At 34.5% G+C, this 22928-nt stretch overlaps 1 protein-coding gene across 10 annotated transcripts in view; it reads right to left on the reverse strand.

Moving 5' to 3' along the window:
• The window catches only part of LOC120416760 (probable phospholipid-transporting ATPase IA), a 177211-nt gene that overhangs the window by 38211 nt on the left and 116072 nt on the right, over positions 1 to 22928 (reverse strand). For all 10 annotated transcript variants that reach the window (XR_005605382.2, XM_039578600.2, XM_039578594.2 and 7 more), the window contains 4 exons: positions 10888 to 11008; positions 3619 to 4161; positions 3259 to 3394; positions 3029 to 3170 (listed from right to left, as the gene is read on the reverse strand). Coding sequence is in view for 9 of the 10 variants with exons in the window: in XM_039578600.2 (XP_039434534.1) it covers positions 3029 to 3170; positions 3259 to 3394; positions 3619 to 4161; positions 10888 to 11008 (942 nt within the window). In the remaining variant the exon portion in view is untranslated. The remainder of the gene's footprint in view (positions 1 to 3028; positions 3171 to 3258; positions 3395 to 3618; positions 4162 to 10887; positions 11009 to 22928) is intronic.

The raw sequence follows: 22928 nt of genomic DNA on the forward strand, positions 1-22928 counted from the left end.
TTGGTACCGTCATCAGGGGTGACATTGGGTCTGGGGGGTGAGATTGGGTCATACAAAAATGCTGAAATTTGTATGACCCAATCTCACCCCCCAGACCCAATGTCACCCCTGATGACGGTAAAAAGGAAAAATTCAATGTCAGTCAACATTGTTTTAAATGATGCTGAAAATGCCAAATAAAAGATTTGTAGACAACAACACGCTTGAAATTGTGATTTTATTGAATTTTTCATCAAAAACCCTTCAGAGTCCACTATAGGAAAGGGGTCCACTAATGGATAACGTACCCTAATCAGTCTTTCCCAAACAGCCCCTCATTTTTCAAAGCAAACACCTGAGCAACTAACAAATGTTTAAAAAAAAAGATTTTCATAAATTTTCTGATTTCTGCAAATTTTAAGTTAAAATCAAACTTTAAGAGGCAATATCTCAAAAGTGATGCACAGAATAATTTATATTGTGAATTACGTTTCAATTAAAAATTTGATTTTTACATAAAAAACTGTTCAATTTTTGGGTAAAATTTCAATTTTTCAAAAAATAATTACCTGGCGGCAAAAATGTTGGCTCAAAAGTTGTGAGTTTTGTCACCTGAAAAATATGGATTTTGGGAAACATTGTTTTTGTTAGTTTGTAGAAGTTAATTTTAAAATCGTCCATTTTTTCCCGTGTACCTATTTTTTTAACAGTCATAATCAACCTACTCATTGCCGAAGACACCAAACAGAAAAAAATTGTGTAAATTTTGAAGCTTTAATTTTGGAAGGTTGAATATTACCTCTTTTATGATGTAATTTTACCTCAATTTAGACTGAAAAAGCGACATTACACCAGAAAAGATGTAAAATTATACATTTTTAGAGGTAAAATTACACATTTTTTCTGACATAAAAGATGTACCACTTCCCAAATGTAATATTACCATGATTTTTTTTTCTATGCATATCCGAGAATTCCTTACCGATTTTCGAATATTTACGTACTATTTTTGTATGGACAGCTGACGAAATTGTATGGATATTAGTATGGGTGAACCAATGACACAAAATGGCTACTTTTGTAAAAATGTTTGAGCCAAGGGTCCTGATTGCTCAAAATCAACCACTCCATTCGCGAGCACAAATAGCAGGCGACGCGATACTGCCCTGATGAATTCCTACTGTTTGTCACTTTCACACCATTCGCTCCCGTACACTCTCTCTTCTACTCTCTTTCTCTCTCTGATCGGCTCAGTCTCCGAACGGCTCAGGCAGGCCGAACGTCACCGATCACTCTGAACTGAAAACATTTTTTCTCTGATGAGCTGCGTTATACTCATTGATTTGGGTTGCCTAAAATAAATGTTATCAGTTAAATTGTGCATTTATTTTGATTTCATAACATTATAGACACCTTTCAAAGAAACTTCCAACTTCCAAACACCAAGAAAAAATCAAATTGATGGCGAACTGAGGGCGTGAAGACAAAAAGACTGCCGAGCTGGCATTTTGTGAGAATGGCTCTTCGCTGAGCATGGTAGTGTGTGAGTGTCGTCGAGCGACGGAGCAGGCAAAAATTTTCACGATGGGGCCCAATCGCTGGCTGCTTGCGAGTATCATTCGCTCATGAATGCTATCGGGTTAGAATATGCGACGAATGGATAGGCGATGAGTTAGTGGTTTCTGTTCATTGAACTGAAAATCAGGACCCTTGGTTTGAGCCAAATAAAAAAAAAGCAGAACCCATTTTTGGAATTAGGGTGAATTGTTCATGTAAGGATTCAAAAAACATACCTTTGTTTCAGTTTGAAGCAGTCTCAAATTCAAAATTTCCAAAAAAAATCCATATGTGTCTGATTTTATAAAAAAAAACTAACTTAATCCACCTATGTGGTTAGTGCCTCCCTCACTTTTTACCAACATTTGGTGAGGTGATGGGGTTGGACACAAATTCCATCCATTTCTCAATAATAAAAATAAATACACAAATGTCACTTAAGCGGTCATAACTTGAGATTGAGCGTTGCCAGATCTTTAATGTGTTGGACTCATGGGAAAGACTCATTATCACAGCAAAAAATCCGATGGTTAAATCGCATGCAAAAGCATGCACATCACCTTCGTCAAAATAAACACTTAATATCACACGCTGCATGTACAATTTTTGTAAACACAAAAAAAAGTTGCAACCGACGGGATTCAAACCCAGCACCAACAGTAAGGACTGGCGCCTTAGCCCTCTCGGCCATCAGACCGATGAAAAGCTGCAAGGATAAACGCATATATGCGCTTGACATTTCGGCCAAGTAAATTTCCCATACTGATGGGCTACATATTTCAGGGTGTAAAATCACATAAAATTGCATAAAATAATGCAATATTTATTTTACACCCAGGCCTTTTACATCATGCAGCGGGATTACTACTTTTTTAGCTGTGATACCTAGCCAACGATGGGTCGGATGATGGATCCGGACATAGCTTAGGCATTAAAAAAAGTACAAAAATATCACTTAAGTAGTCATATCTCGAGGCAGGGTTGCCAGAACTTCCATGTTTTGAACTCATTGGAAAGGTCTTTTGATTACCTAACCAACGATGGGTCGGATGATGAATCCGGACATAGTTTACATGCATTTAAGTGAGAAAAACGAAGTTGACTTTATAGCTGTCGGCCACCATTGCTAGTACCAACCACTAGTGTCTTCCTTTTTATCTACAAGGACTTCGCCGCCCTGGGCTGTATCTTCTTTCATGAGCAAGTTAGCACCATACTCTCTTCGGGAAAGTTGTAGAGCATATTCCAGAGCATCCGAATATGAGTCCGGTTTTGATATAGCTTGAAACGAGGATTTTCTAGTATGGACTGTAGTTGAAAAATCGGTACAATTTAGATCGATTTCCGAATCACCGGTTAAGTTTAACGGAAATTCAGCTAACCGATCGTTCAGTTCAAAAAAAATCGATAAAGAATCATCAATTACAGGACGATAACATCTGAGACCCAACATCATCGGTTAACAACCTCCATTTAAAGGCTTTAAACTTACCACTTATGCCTAGGTACCAATCTTTTTTGTAATGCTCTTTCGTCCAGATTTGATTGAAAATGCAACTCACGATGCAAAGAAAGATGAGAATGAAAAATAACATTAAAATTTGCGTGTTTGTCAGTCTGTCCACAGTTGAGCGCTAGAAGTGGGAAGACGAGAAAGAAACGAAGAAAAAAAGATTAAAATTTATTGCCAAAAGAGGATCTCTTATTACGGTATGAACCTACCTTGAGCGGCGCTGAGGTAGAGTTTCGCATAAGTTTCGTATCGTGCCCGGTGTAGATGACGATGCCAAATACCCAGGAGGTGTTCCGCAGCATCGCGCCCCGCAGCAGCAGCTGGTCCGGGCCGAGGGCGACCGCGCTGAAAAAAAATGGGCGGAGGAGGGGGGAGACAGAGATTTAAGGGTTAGTGAGGTGGAAATCGATTGCCTAAAAAGGTCGCTTCAGCGCAGTTTTTGGATAATTATTGGAGCGGAAACACGGACGCGTTGGACCGAGTAATGTTAATTGGTTTTGAATTTGGACCTGTACCCCCCCACTAGTTCAAGGAGACGCATGGTGCTTTACAGGAAAAATAATACTCACGGCTTGTCCTTCTCCTTGAGCACCCCGTTGAACTCGTATAAATGCCGGTTGGGCGGTTCGCTCTCGAGCGTGCCCTCAAACTGCTGCAAATCTTTGGTCTCGAGGATCTTGGCCGTCGCGGGGACGCCCTGGCGAATCTTCAGGTTCGTCTCGCCGTCCAGGTTGGCCGTCTCGATGAACGAGATGCCCTGCGGCTCGCTGCTCGACAGCTGCACCAGATCGGCCGGGAAGAAGGTGTTGTTCTGCACCTTGACGATGTCCCCGACCGTCAGCTCTTTCCACTTGACCTGCTTCCACTGGCCGTCCCGGAGGGCTTCGATCTCGCGGTGGTTGATCTCATCGTCGGCCCGGTGCCGCTTGATGTCCTCCACGATCTCCTTGATCGCACTTACGGATAAAATAAATATTAAAGGTACGAGGGTGGTGTAGCGTCCGGTTGGCGACACGTCCGGAATCTGCTGCAGCAGCGCGATGAACAGAAAGAAGCAGTTCGAGTACCGCCGGAACTGCTCGAACAAAAACGAGGGTACGAAACTTAGTGCGCTGAAAGGAGATTGAGAAGGGGGAGGGGGAAAACGGTTAGATTTATTAGACATCAGTTTAATCAGCTTGGCAAATCATTTGGAGTCAGTGGTTCCCAAATTTAATTGCATTTTCAAATTTTATTATTATTTATAACTTGCCAAATAAAACTCAAACGAGCACCCCTGGAACAGCGAAAACGAAACTTGATCCACTGCCAAAAGTGGCTATTGCAGAGTACGCCAAATTATGGGATTTTCAATGATGCTGTGGATGCAACAAAGAACTGTCCGAATCCAGAGAGCCGCCAGGATGGGTGCCTTTGGCATGCGATTAGAAGTGCACCACATGCCGGGCTGGCCAGTGCAGGGCATCGCAACGTACAGCAGCACACGTAACAGTTGGGGTCATTTGGTGGAAATAATGAGTGTTTGGGATTGGGAGGAAGAATTTAAGCTGACCTTCGTTTGCAGATTGATGATAAAGTTTAAAAAAATTGTAAAAAAATGTCCTGGACACGCTTCTTGCTCCCCTATAGATTCGATTTTCGTGAAATTCTGCTCTAAGGGGTAATTTTGGTCCCTGATCACCAATCCGAGGTCCAGTTTTCGATATCTCGTGACGGTGGGGCGGTACAACCCCATTCATTTTTCTAGATTTTTACTAAGACGCGTTTGTCAGTGTTTTGTAGCTCGAAACCATGAAGAGATAGCAATTTGTTTTCAAGAGGACTTTTGTGTAAAATTGGACGCCCGATTTAATGGCTTACTTAAATTCTAAAAAAGAGTATTTTTCGTCATAAAAGTTAAAAAATAGTATTAAAATCGCTGCCAATTCTCGTTACTTAACTTCAAAAATCGTCATTTTGTGGGATTTTTTTTTAATCTGAAATAACCCAGAAGTTTAATTATTCATTTAGAACTAGAGGGTGACGATTCTCGAGATTTTCAATTTCCCGGGAATCGAGAGTTGAATTTGGCAATTTCCCGGGAATTCCCGGGACCCGGGAGTTTTTTTTTTCAAATATGCCAATAGAGTCAATAATGTATAAAAAATGTGTTTCTTTTCAATGCATTCAGTTACAATTTATTATTACTTATTAAATGAAACGACTATTCGTAGCCCTTTATTTTTGGGAACTATGGTCTACCTTTTGTTTTTTTTTCCTGAATCTGCAAAAACAAAATCGTTTCTTGAGCTTTTTGGGACTCAAAATTGTAGTTAAAAATGTTTACGAATTTTGATTTTTTAAAATTTGCACAAACTTGTTGCATGATCATGTTATTAATTTTTTTGTGAAGTAAAAAATAAGATGATGTATAATTTTCCAATATCGGAATTTTTGCAATAAAAAAATCAAAACAACAATTTAAAGTTGTTTTTTCCTTTTTAAGGTCAAATGTAAATATTCATTGAAGAAATAGTAATCAGTAAAACCCTAATGTTCACATTTGGCGGACCTTAACTTTATAAAGATTGCCTGAGTTTTTTTCTTCCAAAATATAATTTAATATTGAGGTTGAAGCGAAACACAAAATGGCTTATTGGCATCAAAAAAGGAAATAACCTTGATATAGCGAAATTAACATACTGAGAATAAAAAAAACTAGATTATAAGGATTACTATGCTTGAAAGAGGATATGGTAATTATACTTATCTGGAATAGACTTTTCCCTCTTAGAAATAACAAATAAAAAAATTAATAAAAAAAAACATTGTAGGTAAGGTAAATTTTGGGGTCTACATTATTTGGGTTCTCTCAATCATAGTTATTGGAATTTTTGATAAGTTAAAGATTACACTTCATGAATAAGAAGATAACAGAAGCATTGGTTCATTCGAACTTGAACATCTTACTTTTAACATCCAATGTTCTAAACAATTTCGAATTTTGCTTCGATATTTATAAAATAAAAATTTCCCGGGACTCTCGACCAAATTTCCCGGGAATCGAGAGGTCCAAAAATGGTCGATTTCCCGGGAAATTTTTCCCGGGAATTCTCGCTCGTCACCCTCTATTTAGAACTAAATTTTTCATTTTAAAATTACGTGTTTTTTGTAACATTGCAGGGTTTTTTTAGAGTAGTAGAGTAGACAAATTTAAAAAAATGATATATAAACGTAAGGGGTTGGTATGTTTTTTTCACGAGTTATCAGAATTTTACAAACAAGTTGTTTGAAAAAGTGATGGTTTGGATCTTTTTGCCTTCCTCACTTTACTGAGGAAAGGCTATAAAATCACTCGAAAAACGAACTTTTTAGTTAGACCTCCTAGACCTACCTTCATTTGTACATATCGACTCAGAATCACCAGCTGAGCAAATGTCTGTGTGTTTGGCTGTATGTAGACATGTGTACCAAATCAATGTCACTGGAATATCTTGTCACAGGCTCAACCGATTTTGGCCGGAATGGTTTTAATCGATCCGTCTTAACGTCCCCTAAGTTGCTATTTAAATTCATGCAGTTTTCTCATGTATTTAAAAAGTTATGTTAAAAAAAACTGTTTCATATTAAATTAAAATTATGGTAAAAAGGGTGGTTTTTTCATGAAACCCTCACATGTTATATATTTTTAGAAAGCATATGAGAATACCTTTCTTGTGGATTAAGAATTTTCAAGATCTGACTTACCTATCTAAAATTACAAGCAGTTTAAAAAATGGTCTGAATTTACATAACCTCAAATGGTCCCGTCTGATCGCCACGAAAAAAGCCTTGTAGAGGGATGCCATTTTCCTGAAAGGCGGTGTCTGTATAATCTTGACAAAAAGTCTGTAGGAAGTCTGTTTTTTTTTACTCGTCACTTATTTTTATTTGGACCTCTTAGGTGCTGCAATCAGGTTAGGGGAGATCCATAAACCATGTGGACACTTTAGGGGATTGTAATCACTCTATAAATGAGAGGAAGGCACCAACCACCTAAAGGTGGATTAAGTTACGTTTTTGTTACAGAGTTACAGAGCTCAATCGTGTGCTTTTGAAAGTATTTTTTCGAAAAAATTCGCTAATTTTGCATAAGATTGACCCTTTGGACGATTGTTGTGACTCGCGCATTGCTAGCATCAGACATTGTTTTCTAAAAAAAATATTTGTAGCTGCTTGTACCGCAAAATTTTTGTTTATGTCTGACTAACATTTGAAATGCGACTAACATTTGAAATGGGAAATGGGAAACAAATGGAAATACCAAATAAAATGAATAAAATTTGATAGAACTTCAAGAGCATTGGGTTATGGTTTTTGTCACATTGGTCATGTATAACATAACAACCTTTACCTTTTTCAGAGATGGATGAAAGTGGTCACTTTAAAAAAAGACAATTTTTCAAAAAAAAAAAAGTGCAAAAATGGCTTTAACTCGAAAATGGTGAATTTTATCAAAAAATCACAAAATTACTTTTTGATTCCAAAACAAAAGACGATTTCAATTCTTGCCAAAAATCTATGAGGCCGCTGCAAACAATTTGTATGTCTATGTTTCTCGACTCAGATCAAAATCGATTTTATTTCAAGTTTCCCACCTCTTGAAAATTTTCCCAAAAAAATAAGAGGGCAAAAAATATTATTGAGTTAAATTTAAATTTCCATTGAAAAAAAAAAAATTGAATTTTAGGACCACAGATCGGTACAAAACGTAAAAGTTAAGAAAAATGTCTTAATTAATTAATATTTTGCAATTTTTTGACAGAAGCATAACTGTAATGATACATAAACACATTTTGTTTAGAAATTTGGAAAATCGGGTTTGAAACTTGAAATTTAGTTTTTTTTTCTTGTTTTGACTTATGGCATTGTAAGTTTAAAGATAGTTCGAGAACTCGTCTGGTTTTTGCTCTATCTTTGAAATTCTCTGCCATTCTCTAATGAGTCATTGAATGCAGCGCGAGAGATGCCACCACATAATCCATCTGATACAAATGGATATGATACAAACTATAATTTCGCAAAATTTCGCTGCCTGCCATTATAAAGTAATATTTGAAAGTCTGGCATGTCAAGTTTTGAAAGTATCAAATTATTGTAGCAAACGTTCTCACTTTACAAAACATTTCCAATTTATTCTGATTGGTGAAAAACCGCTTAGTTACAGCTAATTTACTTTACATATATATTTTCAAAATCAATTATAACGCAATGTTGCTTTTTTTTGGGAAAACCGATGTCTTTTCGCTGAAATTCAACGAAATCTTATGAAAATTTGAAAAAATATCCAACAAAAATAATAAATTTTTGAAAAAAAAATCAATAGTTTGCTGCAATGAGATAAGCTAGAAATTATGACGCAACTTCGAATCAATATTTCAAAAAGTCATAGCTCAAAATTAGTTGAAGCAAATATGGATGCGGAATCGGACTCAGCTGACAATAAATCCGGCAAAAACACGAGAGGCACGAAAAATATGATTTCGGTTGGACAGTGTAGTCGTCGATTATTGAAAAAAAGGTTATCGCTGATGAAATACGGTTGTAATAACCTTTTGGAAAACAATTGGTAAAATGATTCACGGAAATTTCATAAAGAATGGACAAATTTCATTATCCTAAAAAAAAAATTAAATCACATTGAGTTAATGTTAAACCTTTAACATGATTAAAATATCTTGTTCAATTCGGCACTACCATCTTTTCCTATGAACTATCATTTGAGTTTGAAGAAAACGTAAATCCAATTTTGAACTTGAACTTCAAACGAGTCTGACGTCAACGATTTGTTTCTCTTCGAAGCCGCTTGGAAGTTAAAACACCGTCCTCAGTCGCCCCTGATTGTATGCTAGAAATGGTGCCGGTTCAAGTGTTCCACTATTCTGCTTAGAACAGAAAAAAAGAGAAAGACCAGAAAAAAAAACTAATGTCATTCAAAGCGAAAACAGCGGTGTGCACCATTGAAAAACAAAACTAATAACCGTGGCCCCCGAGCTACACTTGACCGGCATTCCGAGTACGGACTGGCACACACACACACAAAAATACAAAAGGAAGAAAAAACTAAAAACCCCCCTGAGGAGAAAATTATTTCACGGCGGAAAACCTTCACCCTCTAATGGTGTCTGTTCGGACGGGGGATGGTGGTTTGAGGAAAGTGAGAGGAATTTGGGGGGATGAGTTGTGGGTGTTCCTTTTCAACTCGTGTGTGGTGCACTCTCCAAGTGGGTGCTATTAATAGTTTCGCCAAAGAATAGTTAATGACTGTGATTTTGAGTTTTGCCGAGCCTTTTTTGCTGCATTTGTTGCACTACTCGATACTGGATTGTCTTGGTGAGTCAATGTTGTGATCAGAAATATGCTTAAGTTGTCTAAATTAATTTATTTTTAAATAAATTTAAAGAAATTAACAAAAGCAACATAAGTAACAAAATTAACAAAATTAACATAATCATCAAAATTAACAAAACTAACAAAATTAACAAAATTAACAAAATTAACAAAATTAACAAAATTAACAAAATTAACAAAATTAACAAAATTAACAAAATTAACAAAATTAACAAAATTAACAAAATTAACAAAATTAACAAAATTAACAAAATTAACAAAATTAACAAAATTAACAAAATTAACAAAATTAACAAAATTAACAAAATTAACAAAAATTAACAAAATTAACAAAATTAACAAAATTAACAAAATTAACAAAATTAACAAAATTAACAAAATTAACAAAATTAACAAAATTAACAAAATTAACAAAATTAACAAAATTAACAAAATTAACAAAATTAACAAAATTAACAAAATTAACAAAATTAACAAAATTAACAAAATTAACAAAATTAACAAAATTAACAAAATTAACAAAATTAACAAAATTAACAAAATTAACAAAATTAACAAAATTAACAAAATTAACAAAATTAGAAAAATTAACAAAATTAAAATTAACAAAATTAACAAAATTAACAAAATTAACAAAATTAACAAAATTAACAAAATTAACAAAATTAACAAAATTAACAAAATGAAAAAAATAAACAAAATTAAAATTAACAAAATTAACAAAATTAACTAAATTAACAAAATCAACAAAATTAACAAAATTAACAAATTTAACAAAATTAACAAAATGAACAAAATTAACAAAATTAACAATATTAACAAAATTAACAAAATTAACAAAATTAACAAAATTAACAAAATTAACAAAATTAACAAAATTAACAAAATTAACAAAATTAACAAAATTAACAAAATTAACAAAATTAACAAAATTAACAAAATTAACAAAATTAACAAAATTAACAAAATTAACAAAATTAACAAAATTAACAAAATTAACAAAATTAACAAAATTAACAAAATTAACAAAATTAACAAAATTAACAAAATTAACAAAATTAACAAAATTAACAAAATTAACAAAATTAACAAAATTAACAATATTAACAAAATTAACAAAATTAACAAAATTAACAAAATTAACAAAATTAACAAAATTAACAAAATTAACAAAATTAACAAAATTAAAAAAATTAACAAAATTAACAAAATTAACAAAATTAACAAAATTAACAAAATTAACAAAATTAACAAATTTTCTTTGAATTTTTGGTACGGTATGTCACCCACAATGCATGTCATTAATAATGACAAGAAAAAATCTGGGGCATAATCTTAAAATCTTAAAAAATCTTTTTTAATTGTAAATTTATAGATAGTTTTCAAAATTCTCTAAAGTACCTCGACAGGGATGCTCATGTTTGATAAATTATTTTTTTGATTGAAAATGGGGTGAAAAAAAAACTCACCTATACTTTGCCGTCGAGATATGATTGTTGCAGTACTTTTGTGGTTGAGTTTTGTTCAACCATATCACCCGCTTATCAGTGTCATCTAGCGTCACCCCGGAGGTTGTGGCGTCGTCATCATCTGCAATAGAAAAAAAGGTAAACAAATTAGCTCATTTGGCCGGCAATTAACCCTCGGGTGTCTTTTAATCCCCTCCCCCAAACCAGTTTCAGCGGAATCGTTGATTTGTTGCACCAAGATACGAATCACGTAGTAGGTTCCCTTCATGACTTGATGATTATCCCTGCACGAACTGTCATTTACTGTGAGGGCGAAGGGACGTATCTTCCGGAAATTAAAAACATCACTCAACTTAAAGTCTCGGAAGTAGCGTTACAGGCCCACTGGACGGCTGGCGACTGACAGGTTGGAAATAAAAATCCTTCCACCGGAAGGAACTGGACTTGAAATGTTTTGACAGGTGAATCGCCTCCACACGTGGGAAGCCGGTCGCTTTGGTTTGAATTTTTCATTTCCGGCCATAATCGATAAGTACTGGACACATTAGAGGTTCCGCCTCTTCCGAAGAAATGCAAATGATTGCTTGGGGTCGTCTAGAAATTACGAGAGGGTTTTAAAATAAAATAAAGTATGATACAAAAAAATGCAGTTTTAATGTCAGAGGCATAACCAGAATGACGAAGTCATTTATGAACATCCCGCAGCAAAACTAGTCTGGAAATCACTCGGAATGATGGATTTCAATTATACAACAACCTCAGACTCTGGTCTCGAAGTGCTGCCAGGAGCTTCCTATGAAGTCCGGATCGTCGTCCCACCGAGCCAGCACCGGAATAGCAATAATTAAGGAAAATTGAAAATGATGGTTGTTGTTGCACAGGGAGAGTCGTAGGTGGACGACGGTGGACCTGGCCATGGCGACAGGTCGTATGAAAATGTTCGTTTTGATTACCTCTGCACAGTAAAAGTTGGTCAGCTCTGTGTGCTAATGAGAGCATGGATTTTAATGAAATTTTAATGCACAGCTTCATCACAGCAAATGGGTTTTTCGAAATGGGCCATTTCGAATGGATTCACATAAACCTGTTGACACTGTGCTTCTGGTTGAGTATGATATATTAAGGATTTAATTGAAAAAAACTTATTGCAACGCAGATTGAAATATTAATGTTCTTGAATTTGAAGAACGAATCGATAATAAAAAACTTTTCCACAATTTACTTCCGGGAAAAGTTTCCACTTACAAGCTAGCAACTAGCTCAGCACAAAATACAGGTTTAGATCCAGGTCCCCTGATTATAGCCAGCAAAAGGAGCGTATCCTTGAACGAAGTCAAGGATCCTTGCAAAGGAACCGGAACGAACAGCACTAGCTATATGATACACGTGCATCGGCTTTTTGGTATAATTTTGAAATTAAATATGTCTTTATTTAACTTTCTTATAATAATTACATTTCATTTACATTCTAAGTGGTATGGCTACATGCTCTTCATCTTTGTTATATTTTTCGTTTTCTTATTAACTGTTCACATTCATTTATTTACTTCAAATTGTTTTACATTTTTGCATTGAATCGAATACATTTGGGTTAAAAAAGAAAAAAAAAATCACTTCAACAACTAATCCTAACTTAAAACTAAAAAAGCAAATTCATTGAAATATTCAAAACATTAAAACGAGTAAACTACGAACTGTATTTTAAGATAAATCCTCCAAGCGTTCTTACTTGTTCCTGGCGAGTTTTGCAACCACGCAGTGGTTTTGTCATCTCGATGAAAATGTTCAGAAGTTCTTGTGGTGAAAACAGGTCACTACTGCCTTCATCCGTTGATGCTGGTTGGTTTTCCCTCGGTTGCTGACTGAAGCCAGGAGGTGTTGTATTCTCTGCAACTTTTTGCCGCTGATTCAACGGCAATGGCTGCAAATTTGGAACCACTCGAACAGATCCCGCTCCAGGTGACGCCAAAGCAGGAAAATCCACGTCCGTGAAAGTTGGTGGTGTTTTGCGACGATTTGGTTGGTGCCTCGTCGTCGCTTGCTGCCGAATTTTCACAAACTCAGCTCGTTTTGGGCAGCTCCGATTCTTGGTCGAATGGTCGCCGCCGCAATTGAAGCATTTGGCTTCGATGTTCTCGTTGATTGTTTCGCAAGCTTGAGTTTTGTGCTCACCTCCGCAAGTTGCACAACGACTCTTGATGAAACAGTTCCTTCCACCATGTCCAAACTGCAAGCAGTTCGAACACTGTGTCACGTCACGGTGCACTGGACGATAACGTTCCCAAGTCACGATGATGTTGAAAATTGCCCGAACTGCCTTCAGCTCAGACGGCGATGTCGATCCTTTCTCGAGATGAACCAGGTACAGTTGATCACGATACTTGATGTCCTTGTTGTGCCTCGTCATCTTGAAGACTTCGATCACGTTCAACTTAAGAGTTTTGAGCTCTTCTTTCAGCACACTCACATCCATGTCGTACAGGCCTCGGAGGACCTGTTTCATGGGGCGTTTACCTGGATCGTCATGGCTGTAGTATTCAATCTTTGTGTTGTTCAGGAAATCCCGAACGTAGTTGTAATCCTTTCTGGTAGGTAGCAGAATTTTGAGTCCATCAGCACACAAGCGAATGGAAGCTCGTAAAGCACCAGATTTGATAAACCCGGTCAGCCACTTTCGCACCGAATCCGATGATGATGTTTTCACAAAAATGGGTGGCAACTTTTCCCGTCGTTCAAATTCTTCCTTCTCGCTCACGTCCACAGGGAGGGTAGCGAACTGGTTTCCAGACGAATTTTGAGCGTCCTTGCTCAAACTGCCTGGCTTTGCGGGTAGCGCTTCGGCATTCTTTAGCTTCTTCAAATCTGCCGATCCTGCTGGTGAGGACCGCCTCTTTTTCTTGCCGTGAGGCATTTTTTGCACTTTTTAGCACTTTTTTGGTTTGTGAGGGACGCACGTCTGACTCGCTTCTCTGCTGATCGCAGACTCCTTGGTATAATGTATGGACTACGAAAAGGGAACAAACTGCTATCATTAGAGGGCACACCAAAAAGGCGTTACGTGGCACAATCTCTTTCGTGGTCTTCGTAATGGCTCAATGCGGGATATCAGAGGGCACTGAGAATAAAAAGACATTGAAAATTCGAAAAAGAAATGTTTCCCAAACAAAAAAAACCAACAAAAATCTGTAGATAACAAAATTTTAACATTTTCTATGTAACAAAAAAATTATCAAATGTGTGGAGTGCCTCAATCCCGTTTCAGAACCAGTCAGATGCAATGCAATAAGTTTGCACATGTGCAATGCATAAATTTTAATAACTCGACTGAGGACAGTCTCAGAACCTGAACCGGGTGGCATCCGTTCCATTCTACTGGTTTCGGTTTTATTGTGGTACTTCTGGGAAAGTTGTTAAATTTTAGTGGCTGCAGTTATTGTATTTGAAATATGGTCAGGAGACACTCTTTATTCATATGGAGAAATGTTTTATGCTTAAACCTGGATTTTGAAATAAAGACTAAATTCAAAATTTAGATAAAATAAAGATTTTTGAACTCTATTGACTAAATCTACCTAACAACAAGATAAACAAAATGATCAAAAGTTACCATTTTTCGCTGGCCATTAATGATTATGCATGACAATATCAAAAGTTTAAAAATCAAGACATTTTTTTAAATAGAGCAATTCTCCGAGAATGCGTCCTATTTCAAATTAAATTTTAATTTATAAATATTTGGCTCAACCTTTCAGGGGCCTACTTATGATCAAAAAAGCCATTTTTCATAATTGGTTTGCCCATAAAAGTCTCCATACCATTTGAGCAACTATCCATACAAAAATGGAATATAAATATGAGAAAATCTGTATCTTTTGAAGGAATATTTTGATTAAAAAAATTTAGGCTGGTACAAATTTTATTTAAAGTTTTTGTCTCCCCCCCCTTCAAAGTTGTTCCGAAAAGTCAGGGGGGCAAAAAAAATATTTTTTTAAAAAATCCTCAGAATTTCAATGGAAATTGAAGTGAAATTAGCTGAAATCAATTGAGAATGCATTCCCCTGCGTTTAGAATCATTTTTAGCATGTTTGGGTTGATTTAAAAATCCTTTGAATTTTTGAAAATTGTCGATGTTTATAATCGCAAAAAAATTTTTTTCGCTAAAATTTTTGTTTTCGTCAAATCTTAAATTTTTTGAAAACTAATGATTGCAAAACAACTGAACTAGTGTAAAATGCATTTTAAAACACTTTTTTCCATGCAAATGTAGAAACTATGGCTTGTTATTTCAATATTTGTATTTTTTTATTTTTTGCCCCCCCCATCGACCCCGGCCAGAGCCGAGGGACAAAAACTTTGAAAAATATTTGCATCGGCCTTAACAATCTTTAAAAAAATAATCTATTTTATTAATTTATTTATTTTTCAAATTAAAAGTTAAATTCCCACATTTTCCTTTTTTATTACCTTTAGCACGGTAAAAGTTGTGTCTCAGAGTTGAACATTTCTGATCAAATTAGATTTTTTGAAAAAAGCGAATTTTAGGCAAAAAAATCATTTTATTTTTATTTTTATGCTTCAAAGTTATAAATATATCAAGTTATACTTACTTGAAAAAGTTAATCGCTCGTGAAATTGTCGAAAAAAATAAATTATTATTTTTAAATCATTTACCTTCAAAATTCATTACTCGGCAGCAATATTTGCCAGTACATTTCTGTGATTTAAAGATGCCTTTTTTTGTTTCCCCCATAAAAAAAATAATTTTGAGAAGTCAACTTTTAGTGATAAAAAGATAGGTAAAAGATATTTATTTTTTTTTAAAGTGTTTCTATATTTTTTCATTATAACTAGGGCTAGTAATTTTTCACGATTTCGCGAAAGCCTCGTAACCCGTGAAATTTGCCCCCAAATCTGGGCAATACCGTGAAATGCCGCAAAATTCGAAATATTAACTTGAAAAATTGCTCCTCTATGTATTAAAACACAAGGTGTAGCACGGAAAGTCCTTCGATCCCGGCACCGTTCACTCTATGCTGAACAATTTATTTTTGCTAAAAATCACTAAATAGACCAAAAAAAATAATTTTATTTACTTAAGGGTCATTCCACCTGAAGTGTGCAAGAAAAAATGCAAATTTGAAAATTACCATCTCCGATTCTGCTCAAATTTGGCAGAGCTGTTGAGACTATCAAAACATGCAAAAATCCCGAATTTCATCCAAATCGGACCACCCCCTCCATTTTTGTACCCTCCCAAAAAATCGACTTTTTGGCGATTTTTGAGCAAAACCCCTATCTTCAAACGACGATAACTCAGAAACCACAAATCTTAGAGGGTCGGTCTTAGACTCAATTTTGAAGGAAATTGAACGTAGAATCCATTTCCGTGATCAAAATTTGGATTAAAATAATTTGTCTACCTGTATTGCGCAATTGAAAACTTTAATTGGCCGTATCTCAAAACAGCCCTATTTATTTTTTAAATTTGGCCTCACCATCGTATTCCACGTCCAATTTTACATAAGAATCACTTATCGACAGAAATGAATATGTTTCGTTCCAGAGATATCGATTTTTAATGTTTTAAGTATTTGAGATTACCTAAATTAGCTACACTCGCCGCATATGCTAGAAGTACTCGGGCACGCTGATCAATAACTGCTACCTGGTTATTTATTAAAATAAGATTTTATCCCAATTAATCATTAGCAAATTAGGCAAAAATTGTAGAAAAATGCTGTATTAATCTTAATTTAAAAAAAATAGAATTCGGTGAATTTATGTGCTAGCCCACAGGACAGAGCAAGAACGACACGCAATACAGGGCAGAATGGAATTCCCGCTGAGCTAGCAGGAAATTGAAATTGATTTTGTAAGTAACACTTAAGAAAAAGTGTACGATACATTATCGTGTTAAAAATTATAAATTAACATGAATAAAACTCTCGTGAAGCATGATTAAGCAAGAGGATTTCTGGAAAGTATAAAACTGAAAAATGTTAGAAAATCACAAAGATTAATTATCTGATTAAGATCAAATAAAGTGGTGTTGATTTCGACACCGTCCGAACAATTATCTTTTTTTTGTCAATCATTTCGAAATCTTGGAAGACGATACAGCTGCTGTCCACATGTATCAGAAGTATATGGTTTTGTTTTTGAAATTAAATGTACCAGAATTGAAAAAAAAAATCAATTATTCTGATGAAACTGCCTCACAATATAAAAATCGGTTTAATATGGTCATGCTCAATCTTTCAAACCGTAAGGCAGATTTTGGGGTTTATTGCTGAATGGCACTATTTTGCTACCGCATATGGCAAAAGCTCTAGAACACATGAGAATTATTTCATCTACTACATCCAGCTCTACATTTGTTCTTGCTTCAAATAAAAGAAATAATTTAATAAAGTGGAAAGAAATGAGAAATTAGGAAAAATATGAAAACAATAGAAAAATTTATTTTTTTTAAATTGTGTTGTAAAAACGTTGTAGCATTTGCAAATAAATATTAAAAGTTCAAATTTTCAATAAATATTACTTAAACAAAAAATAGATTGTTCAAGTTATTGATTATCTCAAAATCGTATAAAATTATAAAAATAATTCATCTAACAGAACAACAGGTAGTAATTATTGATCAGCACGACTGAGTACCATGTGCGGCGAGTGTAGTTAATTTAGGTAATTTCAAATACTCAAAACATTAAAAATCGATATCTCTGGAACGAAACATATTCCTTTCTGTCGATAAGTGATTCTTATATAAAATTGGACGGGGAATACGATGGTGAGGCCAAATTTAAAAAATAAATAGGGCTGTTTTGAGATACGGCCAATTAAAGTTTTCAATTGCGCAATACAGGTAGACAAATTATTTTAATCCAAATTTTGATCACGGAAATGGATTCTACGTTCAATTTCCTTCAAAATTGAGTCTAAGACCGACCCTCTAAGATTTGTGGTTTCTGAGTTATATGGTTTTGTTTTTGAAATTAAATGTACCAGAATTGAAAAAAAAATCAATTATTCTGATGAAACTGCCTCACAATATAAAAATCGGTTTAATATGGTCATGCTCAATCTTTCAAACCGTAAGGCAGATTTTGGGGTTTATTGCTGAATGGCACTATTTTGCTACCGCATATGGCAAAAGCTCTAGAACACATGAGAATTATTTCATCTACTACATCCAGCTCTACATTTGTTCTTGCTTCAAATAAAAGAAATAATTTAATAAAGTGGAAAGAAATGAGAAATTAGGAAAAATATGAAAACAATAGAAAAATTTATTTTTTTTAAATTGTGTTGTAAAAACGTTGTAGCATTTGCAAATAAATATTAAAAGTTCAAATTTTCAATAAATATTACTTAAACAAAAAATAGATTGTTCAAGTTATTGATTATCTCAAAATCGTATAAAATTATAAAAATAATTCATCTAACAGAACAACAGGTAGTAATTATTGATCAGCACGACTGAGTACCATGTGCGGCGAGTGTAGTTAATTTAGGTAATTTCAAATACTCAAAACATTAAAAATCGATATCTCTGGAACGAAACATATTCCTTTCTGTCGATAAGTGATTCTTATGTAAAATTGGACGGGGAATACGATGGTGAGGCCAAATTTAAAAAATAAATAGGGCTGTTTTGAGATACGGCCAATTAAAGTTTTCAATTGCGCAATACAGGTAGACAAATTATTTTAATCCAAATTTTGATCACGGAAATGGATTCTACGTTCAATTTCCTTCAAAATTGAGTCTAAGACCGACCCTCTAAGATTTGTGGTTTCTGAGTTATCGTCGTTTGAAGATAGGGGTTTTGCTCAAAAATCGCCAAAAAGTCGATTTTTTGGGAGGGTACAAAAATGGAGGGGGTGGTCCGATTTGGATGAAATTCGGGATTTTTGCATGTTTTGATAGTCTCAACAGCTCTGCCAAATTTGAGCAGAATCGGAGATGGTAATTTTCAAATGCTGTTCCGCTTCAGATGGAATGACCCTTAATTGATTCTAGTTTTGGTGAATTAAAAATGATCTTTGTTTTAGAGATTAATTAAGCTAATTTTTGATATTAAATTTCGAAAGTCTTAAAAGAATTAGAATAGCTGAATCTTAAATTCAGACATTGAACATTTTGTAAAATTTCACAAAATTGGACGCATTAACATTCTAGGTCCAGTGAAAAAAAAAAAAAATTAATCCAAAAATGACGAACTTCTCATCACAGTGTCTTGATGCAAAAAATGATCCAGTTCAAGCTGTCACAGCCCTGCGGAGTATGTTGGCTGACATACCGAGCGATCAATAAAAAAACCAGTTAGAAGTCGCCTGATAAAAAACATTTACTAGAAAAAGATAAAAAAAATCAGATGCAAACAAACCTCCAGCTGCCGTGTAATTATACTTTGAATGTGTTGGTAAATTTCTGACTAGAAAGACTTATTGTTCTAAAATAAAACATTGTTGCTTCATTTCAAGCAGTTTTCAGAATACCATGAAATTGTCGCGAAATACCAATCACAGTGGGAAAAATCGAAGCAAAAAACGGACCTAACTGATGCCAGTCAATTAGAACTTTAATCAAGACTTTTCTTATGTGAAAAATTCCGAGGAATCGATTGGTGATGGTGAGAATCCGCGGAAATTTACGTAAATTTACGAATTTATCACTTGGGTAATTCTCCGCCAACTCACACAGCAGTTGCCCCGACCCCTCATCGATTTGCGTGAAACTTTGTCCTATGGGGTAACTTTTGTCCCTGATCACGAATCCGAGGTCCGTTTTTTGATATATCTTGACGGAGGGGCGGTACGACCCCTTCCATTTTTGAACATGCGAAAAAAGAGGTGTTTTTCAATAATTTGCAGCCTGAAACGGTGATGAGCCCGATTTGATGGCGTACTAAGAATTTCGGAAATACGTATTTTTCATCAAAAAAAAAAAAAAAAAACACTAGAAAAGTTTTAAAAATTCTCCCATTTTCCGTTAATCGACTGTCAAATTTTTTGGAACATGTCATTTCATGGGAAATTTAAAGTACTTTTCGAATCTACATTGACCCAGAAGGGTCATTTTTTCATTTAGAACAAAATTTTTCATTTTAAAATTTCGTGTTTTTTTCTAACTTTTCAGGGTTTTTTTTTAGAGTGTAACAATGATCTACAAAGTTGTAGAGCAGACATTTACAAAAAAATGATGTACATACATAAGGGGTTTGCTTATAAACATCACGAGTTATCGCGATTTTACGAAAAAAAGTTTTGAAAAAGTTGGTCGTCGTTGACCATGGCCGTTCATGGTCACCGCGACAGACACGGACGACGAAATAAAGAGAAACGCAAAAAGTAACTTTTTCAAAACTTTTTTTTCGTAAAATTGCGATAACTCGTGATGATTATACGAAAACCCCTTATGTCTATACAGCAATTCCCCACGAAAACAGCATGATTCGAAAAAAAAGTTCTCCGATTGGGCTCAAAATTTTTCTGGGGGATCCTTGGCCGAAATAATTAGACCCGTATTTTTTTGTTTGGCCATTAGGGTGACCTACGCCGTGTTAGGGTGGTCCGAAAAATGGCAATTTTCATCGATTTTCGCAAAAACCACTTTTTTCAAAAAATCATATCTCCGCGCCATTTCATCCGATTTTAGCTGTCCTAGACGCAAAAGAAAGGTGATTAGTTTGGCTATTTGGGAAAAATAGTAAAAAGTTTCGAAATCCTAGCTTAGCATTTGAAAAGGTCATATGAAAACTTAAAATGCTGTTTTGAAGGTCTCGGGACCAAAGAGCCTATGTCTGAAAATATTTTTATCGGATTTCTCGGAAAATTTCACATAACATATCAAAAAATGGTGAAGTTATGTTTTCGATACTCTGAGATACGATTTTTTGAAAATAAAAACTGTGTTTTTCGACGCGCCACGCGCAAAAATTGGAAAATGACGAAAACGGGAAAAAATCGACTTTTTTTCACTAAAACTGCGATAACTTTAAAATTTCAGCGATGACCTATACATGTTAGGGTACTAAAATTTTTGTAATTAAAAGACGCAACTTTTGGTACCATAACATCTATAGGTCATCGCTAAAATTTTAAAGTTATCGCAGTTTTAGTGAAAAAAAGTCAATTTTTCCCCGTTTTCGTCATTTTCCAATTTTTGCGCGTGGCGCGTCGAAAAACACAGTTTTTATTTTCAAAAAATCGTATCTCAGAGTATCGAAAACATAACTTCACCATTTTTTGATATGTTATGTGAAATTTTCCGAGAAATCCGATAAAAATATTTTCAGACATAGGCTCTTTGGTCCCGAGACCTTCAAAACAGCATTTTAAGTTTTCATATGACCTTTTCAAATGTTAAGCTAGATTTTCGAAATTTCTTACTATTTTTCCCAAATAGCCAAACTAATCACCTTTCTTTTGCGTCTAGGACAGCTAAAATCGGATGAAATGGCGCGGAGATATGATTTTTTGAAAAAAGTGGTTTTTGCGAAAAATGACGAAAATTGCCATTTTTCGGACCACCCTAACACGGCGTAGGTCACCCTAATGGCCAAACAAAAAAATACGGGTCTAATTATTTCGGCCAAGGATCCCCCAGAAAAATTTTGAGCCCGATCGGAGAACTTTTTTTTCGAATCATGCTGTTTTCGTGGGGAATTGCTGTATATATAATTTTTTTTGTAATTGTCTGCTCTACAACTTTGCAGAACATTGTTACACTCTAAAAAATAACCCTGCAAAGTTAGAAAAAACACGAAATTTTAAAATTAAAAATTTTGTTCTAAATGAAAAAATGACCCTTCTGGGTCAATATAGATTCGAAAAGTACATTAAATTTCCCATAAAATGACATGTTCCAAAAAAAATTACAGTCGAGTAACGGAAAATGGGAGAATTTTTAAAACTTTTTTAGTGTTTTTTCGATGAAAAATACGTTTTTTTCGGAATTCTAAGTACGCCATCAAATTGAGATTTTCTGACCGATTTGATATTTTTTTAAAAGTTGATTTTGAATATTGAGAAAAATGAACACGTTAAAAAAACTTAAATTTTTAATAAGGCCAAATATGGTATTTTTGTAAAGTTTCTAAAAACGCTCGACATTTGCATAAAAAAAAATCTTTTATAAAATTTGTCAAATTAGTGTTTATTTTCAATCATCTTTGAAACATATATTTGCAACTGGCTTCGATAGTTCAATTCTTTTTTAATATGAGATATGGTCTTGCAAAGAATGAAAATTAAATAATAAAAAGTTTTCTTTATGCTAATTAACACTAAATCTCAGTTAATACATCGTATACTCGATTTCAGACAATTTTGCTATGATAAAAACAAATAAACTAAAACATTTTAAGTAATCCATAATAATTATTCAACATTTTAAAAGGGGCCATCGAAAAATCAAGTAGATATTCTAGAAGAAAATGGGGTAAATTATTTCCAAAAAGATGTCCACGTAGTTTATGAATGGCCCCTCAGTAATATTCTGATCGAAAAAAAACATCATCAGTTCCATATTTATGTAAAAAATTAATAAAATAATTAACGACCTTATAGTTAATGTGCAACTTTAGAAATTTGATGCGCTTGCATTTAAATGCTTCAAAAAATTATGAAGCAATATGAGGAAGATTACATAAACACACAAGTAAGGTTTTTATTCGCGAGATTTCAAGTGTTAATAAATAATTCACACGTCTCGTCTAAGTTGAGATGTCACACGACCCAAGTTTGTTCACTTGATTAGCACTGTTCCCCGAAATAGACAGTTTAATTAACATATTCAAGTTCCGCTCAAGCAGAAATCTTGAAATCTCTAGATATTTTTGCAAATTTGATTAAATCTTGATGTATCCGGATAAAACTTAATGATATTTGTAAATTCAATTTAAGGTGAATTTAATAAACATTTAATTTTTCCTACCACAATTCCTAGCACAAAAAAAGTTTGCTAAAACTTGCCCACACGCATCCGCTTCGCAAGAGGCCATCCCCGCGGTCCAGATCGATATTCTCGTGTGCTCG

This window comes from Culex pipiens, chromosome 2 (assembly GCF_016801865.2).
Source record: "Culex pipiens pallens isolate TS chromosome 2, TS_CPP_V2, whole genome shotgun sequence".
In the NCBI taxonomy this organism is placed as follows: Eukaryota; Metazoa; Arthropoda; class Insecta; order Diptera; family Culicidae; genus Culex; species Culex pipiens.